This window comes from Taurulus bubalis, assembly GCF_910589615.1.
Source record: "Taurulus bubalis genome assembly, chromosome: 17".
Classification (NCBI taxonomy): Eukaryota; Metazoa; Chordata; class Actinopteri; order Perciformes; family Cottidae; genus Taurulus; species Taurulus bubalis.
This window is the reverse complement of record NC_136605.1, coordinates 21,288,159-21,302,671: the sequence shown is the minus strand read 5'-3', so window position 1 is coordinate 21,302,671 and position 14,513 is coordinate 21,288,159. Positions and strand designations below refer to the sequence as shown.

The window sequence follows — 14,513 nt, the reverse complement described above, 5'->3', positions numbered from 1 at the left end:
ATTGTGTCTATCTTTATGATATAATGGCGGGGTCAAAATCAAAAGTCGAAACCAATTGGGAGAGGGTTGTGATGTGACTGTGGGTCAGTGGTTAGAATATCCGACTTTCAGTCAGAGGATCGGTGTTTCGAGCCTCAGCTCCGTTAGTCCATGTTGATGTGTCCAATTTTTTAAGTAAAAATAAGAACTTTTCCACAGTGCTGGGCTTTTTGAGAATATTTGCCTGCTTTATAAAATACCCTTTCACAGGAACACAGTAGCTCCCCTGGTGGCCACAGGTGATAAGATCATACGTGAACATGCTGAACTTCTGATGGTTTTAGCTGCTGGTCGTATCTCAGCCGTTGGGGATTGTTTTACGGCAGACGATAATACTGATAATAATAACATTGATGATAGTAATAATGACGATAATAATAATATTTATAATAATGATGATAACAATATTTTTTATAATAATAATGATGATAATAATAATATTTATTATTATAATGATAATAATAGTAATGGTGATATTAATAATTTGTATTATAATAATGATGATAATAATAATATTTATAATAATAATGAGGATTATAATGATGATATTAATGATGATGATATTAATGATGATAATAAAATGATGATATTAATAACATGTACCTGTGCCCCCAGGTTCTCCGCGCTGCACCATGCGGCCCTCACAGGAACCACCGAGCTGCTGGCCGCCCTGCTGGAGGCTCAGGCCTCAGTGGACGTCAAGGACAGCAACGGTAACCATGTCTTGTTTGTGTCAAAAATAAATGTTTTTTTTTACATTTCTTGTGACTCTTGTACATGTTGTACTTCTACTGCTCTGCGTTTATCTGACAGCTGTAGTTACAGATGATGAACTACTAAATGATGATGTAATATCGTAGATTATATAAAGTCATTAAAGGGATAAACACATTGTTGTCTGGTCAATAATCATCCCGGATGTTGGTAGTGTTTAACTAGTTAGTAAACTTACGCTAGAGCTTCATTGAATGACGCGCTGTGTGTTTTGGCTGCAGGGATGCGTCCGCTGCACTACGCCGCCTGGCAGGGGAAGGCGGAGTCGGTCCAGATGCTGCTCCGCTCCGGAGCCTCCGTGAACGGGGTCTCTCTGGACGGACACATCCCCCTGCACCTGGCCGCCCAGTACGGGCACTACAAAGTGGTGAGTCTGATTACTACTAGTTAAACACTAACTAGTGGTCTGAATACTACTAATTAAACACTAAATAGTGATCTGATTACTACTAGTTAAACAATAACTAGTGGTGAGTATGTTTACTACTAGTTAAACAATAACTAGTGGTCTACTAGTTAAACGATAACTAGTGATGAGTCTGTTCACTAACTTTTTAAACACTAACTTGTGTTGAGTCTGTTCACAACTAGTTAAACACTAACTAGTGTTGAGTAGTATTACTACTTTTACAACAAGTTACTGTGATGAACTTTAACTCTGTGTTGGTTCTGGCGCCCCCTGTGGACTACAGTGGTAGTGTCTCTGAGCAGCAGGTCTGACAGTCGGTCCTCTCAGTCCTGGTTCTGGTTCTGGTTCTCCGGTGCCCCCCTTCCCTCCAGCTGGTCCACGGGGGGATTCAGGTCAACATATACATCAGGAGGGACGGAGCCTAATGTGATTGGATTAGTGGTGATGATGAGGTGGATTTAGGATGACGGGGGGGATTTGGGCGGAACAGATTTTTTTAGGTGGGGTTAGTGACACTCTTTGTCTCAGCAGAACAGATGTGACAGATGTTTTCACTGCAGAGGTTTTGTATTAATCCTGAAATCAGACACACACACACACACACACACACACACACACACAGAGACACACACAGACACACACAGACAGACAGTTTAACTCTTAAACATCAGATTAAGTCTTATACCTGAGTACGACTTCTGAATGGAGGACTTTTGTGTGTTTTATGCGTTTTAGTTTCCCAGTTAACTCGTCAGTCCGCCTTAAATTCCTCTCGTCCCCGTAATCCCGCCGGGCCGCGGCGATAACGTCAGCGTGTCACAGATGCCGTCGTCTGATTGGCCGAGAGCCGGCGGAGCTCTGAACACATTGCGTCATCGACGTAACGCGAACCCTCAGAGGGCCGAGACGCCACAGGTGTTTCCTCCATCGATAAGGGTCACGCCTCCAGGCTTCATGCCAAGCTGAAAGAGAATAGAAGTAGATTCAAATCTTCTTTCCACTTCTTTGTTCTCGTGTTTCTTTCTGCTGAGATGTTTTATGTTTTCATTCATACAGTATTGTTGTTGTTGTTGTTGTTGTTGTTGTTTGTTCTCAGTCTGAGATGCTGCTGCAGCATCAGTCCAACCCCTGTCTGGTCAACAAGGCCAAGAAGACTCCTCTGGACCTGGCCTGTGAGTTCGGGAGAGTTCAGGTGAGCAGGAAGTCCAAACTGTGTGTGTGTGTGTGTGTGTGTGTGTGTGTGTGTGTGTGTGTGTGTGTGTGATGGTCTACTGTCCCCTTCATGTCTGCTGGTCTCCTGGTCCCCTTATTGTCTCCTTGTCCCCTTAATGTCTGCTGGTCCCCTTAATGTCCCCTGGTCTCCTGGTCTCCTTAGTGTCTCCTGGTCTCCTCAGTGTCTCCTGGTCTCCTTAATGTCTGCTTGTCTCCTTAGTGTCTCCTGGTCCCCTTAGTGTCTCTTGGTCCCCTTAATGTCCCCTGGTCTGCTTCGTGTCTCCTGGTCTCCTTAGTGTCTCCTGGTCCCCTTAATGTCTGCTGGTCTCCTTAATGTCTCCTGGTCTCCTTCGTGTCTCCTGGTCTCCTTAATGTCTCCTGGTCTCCTAGTCCCCTTAGTGTCTCCTGGTCTACTTAATATCTCCTGGTCCCCTTAATGTCTCCTGGTCTCCTAGTCTCCTTAGTGTCCCCTGGTCTCCTTAATGTCTCCTGGTCTCCTGATCCCCTGGTCTCCTGGTCTTCTGATCCCCTGGTCTCCTGGTCTCCTGGTCTCCTGATCCCCTAGTCTCCTGGTCTCCTGGTCCCCTTAATGTCTCCTGATCCCCTGGTCTCCTGGTCTCCTTGGTGTCTCCTGGTCTCCTGGTCTCCTGATCCCCTGGTCTCCTGGTCTCCTGGTCTTCTGATCCCCTGGTCTCCTGGTCTCCTGGTCTCCTGATCCCCTGGTCTCCTGGTCTCTTGGTCCCCTTAATGTCTCCTGATCCCCTGGTCTCCTGGTCTCCTTGGTGTCTCCTGGTCTCCTGATCCCCTGGTCTCCTTAGTGTCCCCTGATCCCCTGATCCCCTGGTCTCCTTGGTGTCCCCTGGTCTCCTGATCCCCTGGTCTCCTGATCCCCTGGTCTCCTGGTCTCCTTGGTGTCTCCTGGTCTCCTGGTCTCATGGTCCCCTTAATGTCTCCTGATCCCCTGGTCTCCTGGTCTCCTTGGTGTCTCCTGGTCTCCTGGTCTCATGGTCCCCTTGGTGTCTCCTGATCCCCTGGTCTCCTTAGTGTCCCCTGACCCCCTGGTCTCCTGGTCTCATGGTCCCCTTAATGTCTCCTGATCCCCTGGTCTCCTTAGTGTCCCCTGGTCTCCTGGTCTCATGGTCCCCCTTGTCCCCCCAGGTGTCCCAGCTGCTGCTCAGCAGCAACATGGTGGTCTCCCTGCTGGAGGGCGAGAGGAAGGAGCAGACGGACTCGGCCTTCACGACGCCGCTTCACCTGGCGGCCCGAAACGGACACAAAGACATCATCCGGTAAATAAAACCCTTCATATGGGGTCCACTCAGACCTGGACCTGGTTCATGGGGAGGGGGAGAGGAGGATAACATAAGATATGATCATGTCAGTGGCAGAACCCTGGACTCAGGTCCAGGTCCAGGACTCAGGTCCAGGACTCAGGTCCAGGTCTCAGGTCCAGGACTCAGGTCCAGGTCTCAGGTCCAGGTCCAGGACTCAGGTCCAGGACTCAGGTCCAGGTCTCAGGTCCAGGTCCAGGTCTCAGGTCCAGGTCCAGGACTCAGGTCCAGGACTCAGGTCCAGATCCAGGTCAGGTTCAGGACTCAGGTCCAGGACTCAGGTCCAGATCCAGGTCCAGGTTCAGGACTCAGGTCCAGGACTCAGGACCCAGGTCCAGGTCCAGGTCCAGGACTCAGGTCCTGGTCCAGATCCAGAACTCAGATCCAGGACTCAGGTCCAGGACTCAGGTCCAGGTCCAGGTCCAGGTCCAGGACTCAGTGGTGTCTCTGGTCTGTTCCAGACTGCTGCTGGCTGCCGGCATCGACATCAACAAGACCACCAAGTCTGGAACGGCTCTTCATGAAGCGTCTCTGTACGGGAAGACGGAGGTGGTCCGCCTGCTGCTGGACGTGAGTTCACCCGTGATGTCCTCAGTGATGTCACCCGTGATGTCATCAGTGATGACATCACCAGACCCCAGAGGTAAAAGCTCACCTTTAAGCTCTGGCTGTCTGCAGGCCGGTGTGGACGTGAACATCAGGAACACGTACAACCAGACGGCGCTGGACATCGTCAACCAGTTCACCACCACACACGCCAGCAGAGACATCAAGCAGCTGCTGAGAGGTAGAGCGCTCCTCTCCTCCTTCTTCTCCTCCTTGTTCTTGTTCTTGTTCTTGTTCTTCTTGTTCTTGTTCTTCTTCTTCTTCTTCTTCTTCTTCTTCTTCTTCTTCTTCTTCTTCTTCTTCTGTTGTTGCTCTACCTCGTCTCAGTTCACCTCTTTGTCAGCAGCTGTTTTTAAACTTTGAGTTACGTAACGTTCAACTCTTATCAGTCGACTGTGTGTGTGTGTGTGTGCGTGTGCGTGTGTGTGTGTTCTCTTTTGAAGTTCCCGTAGGAAACGCTGAGGGATTAATGAGCCCTTGGTGTTGATTCAAACATGGAGAGTTTGTTGTTCAGACTCTTTCTTTGAATTCATCCGTTTGTTGTTGTTTATTAATCGTTCTTCTCTCATTGTCTGACTCTGGTTCTGGTTCTGGTTCTGACTCTGGTTCTGGTTCTGGTCTGTTTTCTGGACAGATGCGACGGGGGTTCTGCAGGTCAGAGCTCTGAAGGACTACTGGAACCTCCACGACCCGACAGCCCTCAACATCCGGGCCGGAGACGTTATCATGGTGAGATGTTTGTTATATAAATATGAATATATATACCCGTCTCGCCCCCTAGTGACCCGTCTCGCCCCTCTAGTGACCCGTCTCCCCCCCTCGTTACCCGTCTTGCCCCTCTAGTGACCCGTCTCGCCCCCGCGTGACCCGGGTCACTAGGGGGGACCCGTCTCCCCCCTAGTGACCCGTCTCCCCCTCTAGTGACCCGTCTTGCCCCCCTAGTGACCCGTCTTGCCCCCCTAGTGACCCGTCTCCACCCTAGTGACCCATCTCCACCCTAGTGACCCATCTCCGCCCTAGTGACCCATCTCGCCCCACTAGTGACCCTTCTCACCCCCTAGTGACCTGTCTTGTCCCCTAGTGACCCGTCTCGCCCCCTAGTGACCCGTTTCGCCCCTCTAGTGACCCGTCTCGCCCCCTAGTGACCCGTCTCGCCCCTCTAGTGACCCGTCTCGCCCCCGCGTGACCCAGGTCACTAGGGGGGGATCCGTCGCCCCTCTAGTGACCCGTCTCGCCCCTCTAGTGACCCATCTTGCCCCTCTAGTGACCCGCTTCGCCCCCTATTGACCCGTCTCGCCCCCTAGTGACCCGTCTCGCCCCCTCGTGACCCGCCTCGCCCCCTAGTGACCCGTCTCGTCCCCTATTGACCCGCCTCACCCCCTATTGACCCGTCTCGCCCCTCTAGTGACCCGTCTCGCCCCCGCATGACCCGGGTCACTAGGGGGGGATCCGTCGCCCCTCTAGTGACCCGTCTCGCCCCTCTAGTGACCCATCTCGCCCCTCTAGTGACCCGTCTTGCCCCCCTAGTGACCCGTCTCCACCCTAGTCACCCATCTCCACCCTAGTGACCCATCTCCGCCCTAGTGACCCATCTCGCCCCACTAGTGACCCTTCTCACCCCCTAGTGACCTGTCTTGTCCCCTAGTGACCCGTTTCGCCCCTCTAGTGACCCGTTTCGCCCCTCTAGTGACCCGTCTCGCCCCCTAGTGACCCGTCTCGCCCCTCTAGTGACCCGTCTCGCCCCCGCGTGACCCAGGTCACTAGGGGGGGATCCGTCGCCCCTCTAGTGACCCGTCTCGCCCCTCTAGTGACCCATCTCGCCCCTCTAGTGACCCGCTTCGCCCCCTATTGACCCGTCTCGCCCCCTAGTGACCCGTCTCGCCCCCTCGTGACCCGCCTCACCCCCTAGTGACCCGTCTCGTCCCCTATTGACCCGCCTCACCCCCTATTGACCCGTCTCGCCCCTCTAGTGACCCGTCTCGCCCCCGCGTGACCCGGGTCACTAGGGGGGGATCCGTCGCCCCTCTAGTGACCCGTCTCGCCCCTCTAGTGACCCATCTCGCCCCTCTAGTGACCCGCTTCGCCCCCTATTGACCCGTCTCGCCCCCTAGTGACCCGTCTCGCCCCCTCGTGACCCGCCTCGCCCCCTAGTGACCCGTCTCGTCCCCTATTGACCCGCCTCGCCCCCTAGTGACCCGTCTCGCCCCCTCGTGACCCGCCTCGCCCCCTAGTGACCCGTCTCGCCCCCTAGTGACCCGTCTCGCCCCCTAGTGACCCGTCTCGCCCCCTCGTGACCCGCCTCGCCCCCTATTGACCCGTCTCGCCCCCTAGTGACCCGTCTCGCCCCCTGCAGGTGTTGGAGCAGCACTTGGACGGACGCTGGAAGGGACACATCCACGACGCCCAGAGGGGGACGGACCGGGTCGGCTTCTTCCCCCCTTCCATCGTGGAGGTCATCAGCCGGCGGACCGGTGAGTCCGACTTTAAAAAACACAAACGTTTACTTTCATCAGTACTCTGTAGTTTTTATCCAGCAAACAGGGAACCTGGACTTTGTTTGGGACTATTTTCAGCGGCGTATTAATCTGCATTTGGTGCTCTAGTGAGTATTTCAATCTGGGATTGAGTCTACATATTATTCTATTTTTTTTTAATATATTTTCACTTTTTCCCCCAGATTTCTTTTAGGACAGATTGTTTTGACCTTTTCGCTACTTTTTCAGAATTTCTTTTACTTCACTTTTTCAATTTCTTTACTAATATATATATATATTATTTCATATGCATTTTTTTTATTTCAAAGAACATGTTATGTTATTTATGTAAAAAGAATAGTGAATCCCAAAAATGTGAGTAAAATATTTGAATGATTTTGCAAAAAAATCCAATGGAACAGAGGAATATTTATTTATATATATATATATATAAATAAATAAATATATATTATTTATATCTGACGAGATATATAATATTTTTTCCCGTTAGAAACTAATCCGACTGCTTCCAGGACATCCCATGCCTCCCCCCCCTCTCCTCCCTCTCCTCCCTCCTGCACCATCCATCCATCCCACATACTGACCTCTGACCTCCACCTCTAACCATCAGCTTGATAACCCCGCTCCTCCCTGTCTCGCCCTGTAGGGGGCACTCTCTCCCGGCACGCCTCCCTGCCCACCCAGCGGCAGCAGCAGCCGTCCAGAGCCCCCCTCTCCTCCAGCTCCGCCCCTCAGACCGACGACTCCTACACCCTGTACGCCCCCCCCACCCACGTGGTGCTGCCGCTAGCCAACGGCCTCAACACCACAGGTACTGTCTCTCAGGTGCCACGACGCAGGTGATCAGGAGCGGGCTGTGACCTCTTCGTGTATTATTCATGTTTCTGACCCTCAGCATCGCCTCTGGCCCTCACCAAGAGCAAATATCTCTTTCCTGGTCCTCCATCAAAGAGCCAGTTGAAGTCTTTTCTAACAGTCACAGAACACAGTCCCTCAGAGTCTTTGTGTCTGATAGGTTTGTCTACGAGCCGCCTGTCTCAGTCAGGGTGTCCCTTCCAGGACATCTGGGTCCTCAGGGACTCGTGTCATGGTAAGAGACCCCGAACGACGGCTTCCACCCGGCTGCTCTGAAGCTGCCTCGCTGCCCCGCTCGGCGCTCTGCATCCAGACCCGGCCCACCGAGACCGCCGGACGGGACTACTTTATCTCATGCCGCTTCACTTTATATCATGCCGCTTCACTTTATGTCATGCCGCTTCACTTTATCTCATACCGCTTCACCATGCCGCTTCACTTTATCTCATGCCACTTCACTTTATCTCATACCGCTTCACTTTATCTCATGCCGCTTCACCATGCCGCTTCACTTTATCTCATGCCACTTCACTTTATCTCACAATGCTTCACTTTATCTCATGTCGCTTCAATTCATCTCATGCCGCTTCACTTTATCTCATGTTGCTTCACTTTCTCATGCCACTTCACTTTATCTCATGCCGCTTCACTTTATCTCATACCGCTTCACTTTATCTCATGCCGCTTCACCATGCCGCTTCACTTTATCTCATGCCACTTCACTTTATCTCATGCCACTTCACTTTATCTCATGTCACTTCACTTTATCTGACAATGTTTCAGTTCATCTCATGCCGCTTCACTTTATCTCATGTTGCTTCACTTTCTCATGCCGCTTCACTTTATCTCATGTCGCTTCACTTTATGTCCCGTCGCTTCACATTATCTCATGCCGCTTTACTTTATCTCATGCCGCTTCACTTTATCTCATGTCTTTTCACTTTATTTCATGTTGCTTTACTTTATCTCACCTCGCTTCACTTTATCTCATGTCGCTTCACTTTATCTCATTCTGCTTCACATGATCTCATATCTTTTCACTTAATCTCATTTCACATCACATTATCTCATGTCGCTGCATGTCGCTTCATGTTGCTAAACTTTATATCATGTCGCTTCACTTTATCTCATGTCGCTTCATGCCGCTTCACTTTATCTCATGCCGCTTCACATGATCTCATGCCGCTTCAAATTATCTCACGTCTCTTCACTTTATCTCATGCCGCTTCACCATGCCGCTTCACTTTATCTCATGCCACGTCACCATGGCGCTTCACTTTATCTCATGTTGCTTCACTTTATCTCATGTTGCTTCACTTTATCTCATGTCGCTTCACTTTATCTCATGCCGCTTCACATGATCTTCACATGATCTCATGTCGCTTCACTTTGTCACGTCGCTTCACATTATCTCATGTCGCTTTACTTTATCTCTTGTAGCTTTACTTTATCTCATGTCTTTTCACTTTATCTCATGCTGCTTCACTTTATCTCATTCCGCTTCACATGATCTCATGTCTTTTCACTTTATCTCATGCCGCTTCACATGGCTCATTTCGCTTCACAATATCTCATGTCGCTTCATGTTGCTGAACTTTATCTCATGTCGCTTCACTTTATCTCATGCCGCTTCAAATGATCTCACGCCGCCTCATCTCTCAAAGTCATAAACCCTGAAGTGTGTCCCGGTGGTCCAGGTGTGTTGGGTCCAAACTGCTTCAGGCTAAACTTGCAGTCAGAGAGTCTGGTTCTCAGTGATCTCTGGTGTTGTCCCTGCTGGTGCCACAGGGGGGCGCCACTGGTCCATCTCATCCTAAACCACGTCACAGCCTCACTGAGCTCACTGAGGACCCTCTGCTGCAGCTGGAGGGCGAATGAAGTGTTTGAAGAAGAACGCAGTGATGGACGTTGAACCTTCTTATTTTTAGTATATTTTGATATTCCTGTGTTCATAAGAGACTGGTGGTGCGTTCATGGCCTCCTGCCTGCAGCTGCTCCTCCGATGTTGCGTTCATGGCCTCCTGCCTGCAGCTGCTCCTCCGATGTTGCGTTCATGGCCTCCTGCCTGCAGCTGCTCCTCCGATGTTGCGTTCATGGCCTCCTGCCTGCAGCTGCTCCTCCGATGTTGCGTTCATGGCCTCCTGCCTTCAGCTGCTCCTCCACAGCTCAGCTTTTAGACCACAAACCTGCTTCTTGCCGTCGGCACGTTGGCCCCCTTTGCTCCTGCAGGCTTGTTGAAGCCCCGCCCCCCCACCTCTGGACGTCATGACTCCACTAATGTTGTTGTTGTTGTGTTTGTGTTTGCAGCTGGAGACCGGAACAGCGTTGGCAGCACCGGCAGCGTCGGCAGCACCCGGAGCGCCGGCAGCGGCCAGAGCACCGAGAGCAACAGCACGGCCAACGGCCTCCAGGACCGGGTCTGTGGTCGTTATCTCGTCATGTGACTTCTATTTAAATCATGCTCTGATCATTTGACTGAGTTACTAATTTTATTATATTTATTAACTGATTGAACTGATCAGATGATACAATAATATTACAAAACATATAGTTATTCCTGTACAGAATGAATCTGGTAATGTTCTCGATATCTTAACAAAAAGCTGCTTGGATTCAAAATGAAGTCATTATTACAGTTATAATACAGGATATACGCTCTCTGAGAAGAGTTAGATGTTTCTACATTTGTGTTTTATGTTTATGTTTTTCTTTCTGCGTGCAGCCGGCGCCCTCTGCTGGTGATTCTGGCCTCTCAGACTGCAGCCAGCAGCCGGATCATCCTGCAGGTACGGTTCTCTTTACTGATAATAATACTTCTCTAATAAAAGGTTGTTTACTCCTGTGTACTCTGTAGAATCAAATTGTATTTTAATGGATTTATTATTTATGATTCTGTGGACTTTATTTATTTTTTCTTGTAGAATCATTTTATATAATTAACTTTTTCCTTTATACATGTTTCATCATGTCTCTGAACTTCTTGTTTAAATGTGACTCACTTCTTCATGCATAAGAAGATCCTCAACGTCACCTTTTAGTTTATGGTGAAACACAATGCTCCAGATTAATAACCCAGATACAAAACTTACTAGTTTTGACTCATCTCCCTGTAATAACCACATCTTGAACTCCTTTTCCTGGAGGGAGAAGTGAAAGAGAGAACTGTTCCTCCTGTGGGATCATGTACACTCAGACTAAGGCCTGTGTGATGTTCTCCAGGTGGAACTCCTCGGCGGCACACGGTGACGGTGCAGCGGCCGGCAGACCAGACGTTCTCCCAGCAGTTTGTGCGTCCTCAGCAGCTGATGGAGGGGAAGGTGAAGAAACTGTCTTTTGTTTTATTGATATGTTTGAGACACTTCAAAAGTGTATTTCACTGGGCTTGTTGTGCCCAGGAGTGAACCTCCGGTTCTTTAAAGTGAAGTCAAAGCTTCATGTGTTAAAGCTGCATTCTCTCTCCTGACCACCAGAGGGCGACTCCTCTGGTTGTATAGAACTTTATAGAAAATGACTCTACTTCTCTCTTGATTTATTCCTTCTGTAGACATGATTTTATGGTCACTGGTTGCAAAAACCAAGATTGCGACGACCAAAACTCTAAACTAGAGGCTTCTAAACTGGCGGTATTTGTCTGTTAATCCTCCGTATCGTATTCTGAGTGTTCGATTCCAGCATTTTATTTGATTCCAAAGATTTTCTGGCAACATGGAGGGAAGTTAAACACTGTTAATTGAATCCCATTGTAATGAAACAAAGCTGCTTCCCTTCAGTTGAAAAATATCCAGAATCCTCCAGAACCTTCTGATCCTCGTCGTGGTCTCGTTGAGTAAAGTGCGCAGCTGATGCGTTTCCTGTGTGTTGCTGCTTTGATCTGCAGGACGCAGAGGCCCTCTATCAGTGGCTCACGGAGTTCCAGCTGGAGCAGTACATCGGGAACTTCATCAGCGCCGGTTATGACGTGCCGACGGTCAGCAGGATGACCCCTGAGGTGAACACAGGCCGGTGCCCCAGAGTCACGTTGCACCTGCTTGTCTGCGGCGTGTTTACATGATGTGTGTTTGCAGGACCTGACCGCCATCGGAGTGACGAAGCCCGGCCACCGCAAGAAGATCTCCATCGAGATCAACAACCTGGACATCCCCGAGTGGCTGCCCGAGTACATCCCAGTAAGACTCCCAGCGCCTCACCGCACGCGTCCCCCGACCTCCAGACTCTGTAGCGCCGACTGATCTGTTCTTCTTCCCCCTCAGTCGGACCTGGGCGAGTGGCTCAGCGCCATTGGCCTGCCGCAGTACCACAAGAAGCTCTCAGAGAACGGCTACGACTCCATCAGCATCGTCAGAGACCTCACATGGGAGGACCTGCAGGAGATCGGCATTATTAAGCTGGGTGAGAATCTGTGGTCTCTGGTCTCGTTCGGACCAGGGGAGCAAGTATTGTTATATTCATAGTTACTAGCTTTCCTCCTGTTGGTCTAAACACTGATAGTTTTGTTTACAAAGTCACATGATCAGAGATCAGAGACTGATCGTATATTTTTACGGTCTACTCGGTGGGACCAGTGTTTTTTTTCCTTTGACATAATGGTTGAATTTTCCATCCAGGCCACCAGAAGAAGTTGATGCTGGCGGTGAAGAAGCTGTGTGACATCCAGAGGGCGATCCTTCAGGCCGAATCAGGCCAAGGCACGCTGCGCCGCAAAGCCCCCGGAGCCCTCCACCTGGTCGCCATTGAGCCGCCGGACTCAGCGGGTGAATGCTCCTCCCCGCACACCCCAAAGATGATGACCTTTCAGGACAGCGAGCTGAGCGCCGAGCTGCAGACGGCCATGTGCAGCCACTACGGAGGCTGCGAGGAAGGCTTGGCCATCAAGAACGCCGTGGGCATGTCCCAGAGCCAGGAGAGCATCGACGCCCGGTCCAGAGGCTCCGGGCGCTCCCAGGAGCCTCCGACAGCTTCCGTCAGCCCCCATAGCTGGTCCCAGGAGAGCCTGGAGGGCAGCCCCGCCAAGGACAGGAACCTCCCCGAGGGCTGGGATCTGAGGCCTCTGCAGCAGCCGCTGGCCAAGCAGGTGCCTCTGGGCACGGCAACCGTGTTCAAGTACCCGGCGATCCCAGCCAAGCCCAAACTGTGTGGCTCTAGGGGTCCCTCCCCTCATGGCTCCCCGGCGCTGAAGGGTTTCAGCTACCTGCATTCTCACTGCGGCTCCACGGACCTGAGCTCGTCTCCCAGGCCCGGGAACCACAGCATGACCCTGATGACCCCCAAGAGACGCTTTCAGGGCACGACCCGCTACGCCCTGTCGGACGGGGAGCCCGACGAGGACGACGAGGAGCCGGCATACCGGCACGGGAACCTCTCGTCTTACGCCACATTGACCCGCAAGCCCGGCCGCAGCCAGCTGGCTCGATTACAGTCGAGTCCAGAGAAGAACGGCAACGTGGGACGCAGTCAGTCCTTTGCGGTGCGCGCTCGGAAAAAGGGTCCCCCGCCTCCTCCGCCGAAGAGGCTGAGCTCGGTGAGCAGCACCACCAGCGGGGAGCTGAGCGACAGCAGCACCACGTCGTCGTCTGGCGGGGCAATAACAGACAGTCCGGTGAGCGTGAGGAGCATCGCAGCCTCTCTGGAAGGTAAGACAGAGGGGAAGAACCCCCCAGGACCTAAACCAGTCCTCGTCCAGCAGGAGACGCCGCCTTCCCCCTCCCTCAACCCTGCAGGGCAGGAGCCCAGGGATACTGTTGGGTCGAGGAGGAGGGTGCAGAGCGAATGTATTCCCAGCCGGACCAGCAGGACCGAGCCAGAACGAGGGGTGAAGTCTGACTCCGAGGAAGAAGAATCAAGAGGTCGCGGACTGGAGGGCTCCTCATCCCCTCAGAACAGCTCCAACGAGTGCATCCCCTTCGCCGAGGAGGGCAACCTGACTATCAAACAGAGGCCCAAGGCTCCGGGTCCTCCCAGGGCTGAGGCGGTGCTGGAGCCCCCGGAGAAAGAAGCCGCCAAGAGCCTGGAGGTGCCCGAGTTTAATCTGAAGGAGTCGGACACAGTGAAGCGCCGCCACAAACCCAGAGACAAGGAGCAGGGAGGAGGCTCCCCCTGCAGAGGGGGAGCGGGGGAAGCCGGGTCCGAGTCCGGCAGCAGCAGGCCTCCATCCCCGAGCCCGGAGGAGTTCAGTCTGAGGGTCAGGGAGCTCGGTCTGGAGAGGCCGGCCAGTCCGGCAATGGGATCCCCCATCAGGCCTCCACTCTCCCCCAAACCGGCCGTCGCCCCAAAACCTGTCCGTCACAGTCTGCTGACAGCACAAGGTAAGACGTCACGGTAACTCGATCCCACACTAAGGGTTACCCGTCTACACCTGAACCAGGACCAACTTCAAGTCTGTCAAGCTTCAGTTACCTTTGTGAATCAACCAGAGCAGATTCTAAATGTTTAAATCATTATGGGGTTTTGATTCCAAACATGATGTTACAAACTTTGGTGTTTAACCACGATTTGTTGTTCTTGAATTTGATTTGTGGTTCTTCACTCAGGACTAGTTGGTCTTAACGAGGGACTTGTTGGTCATAACTCAGGACTTGTTGGTCATAGCTCATGCCTGGTTCTTAACTCAGAACTTGTTGGTATTGAACTTGTTGGTTATAGTTCAGGACTTGTTGGTCTTAACTCAGGACCTGTTGGTCTTAAATTGGGACTTGTTGGTCTTAGCTCAGGACTGGTTGGTCTTAACTCAGGAATTGTTGGTCTTAACTTGGGACTTGTTGGTCTTAACTTGGGACTTGTTGGTCTTAACTCGGG

General features: G+C 51.6%; 1 protein-coding gene across 1 annotated transcript in view; it reads left to right on the top strand.

Moving 5' to 3' along the window:
* The first annotated feature begins 723 nt into the window (after positions 1-723).
* The window catches only part of LOC306750391 (CASK interacting protein 2), a 15,977-nt gene continuing 2,187 nt past the window's right edge, over positions 724-14,513 (top strand). Inside the window, exons 1-17 of the mRNA XM_079233806.1 lie at positions 724-752; positions 1,035-1,180; positions 2,319-2,414; positions 3,593-3,723; positions 4,227-4,335; positions 4,444-4,552; positions 5,006-5,100; positions 6,725-6,842; positions 7,513-7,677; positions 7,882-7,956; positions 10,029-10,138; positions 10,444-10,507; positions 10,941-11,038; positions 11,599-11,709; positions 11,786-11,887; positions 11,972-12,110; positions 12,326-14,023. Coding sequence (XP_079089932.1) covers positions 1,037-1,180; positions 2,319-2,414; positions 3,593-3,723; positions 4,227-4,335; positions 4,444-4,552; positions 5,006-5,100; positions 6,725-6,842; positions 7,513-7,677; positions 7,882-7,956; positions 10,029-10,138; positions 10,444-10,507; positions 10,941-11,038; positions 11,599-11,709; positions 11,786-11,887; positions 11,972-12,110; positions 12,326-14,023 — 3,364 coding nt within the window. The 5' untranslated portion in view covers positions 724-752; positions 1,035-1,036. The remainder of the gene's footprint in view (positions 753-1,034; positions 1,181-2,318; positions 2,415-3,592; positions 3,724-4,226; positions 4,336-4,443; positions 4,553-5,005; positions 5,101-6,724; positions 6,843-7,512; positions 7,678-7,881; positions 7,957-10,028; positions 10,139-10,443; positions 10,508-10,940; positions 11,039-11,598; positions 11,710-11,785; positions 11,888-11,971; positions 12,111-12,325; positions 14,024-14,513) is intronic.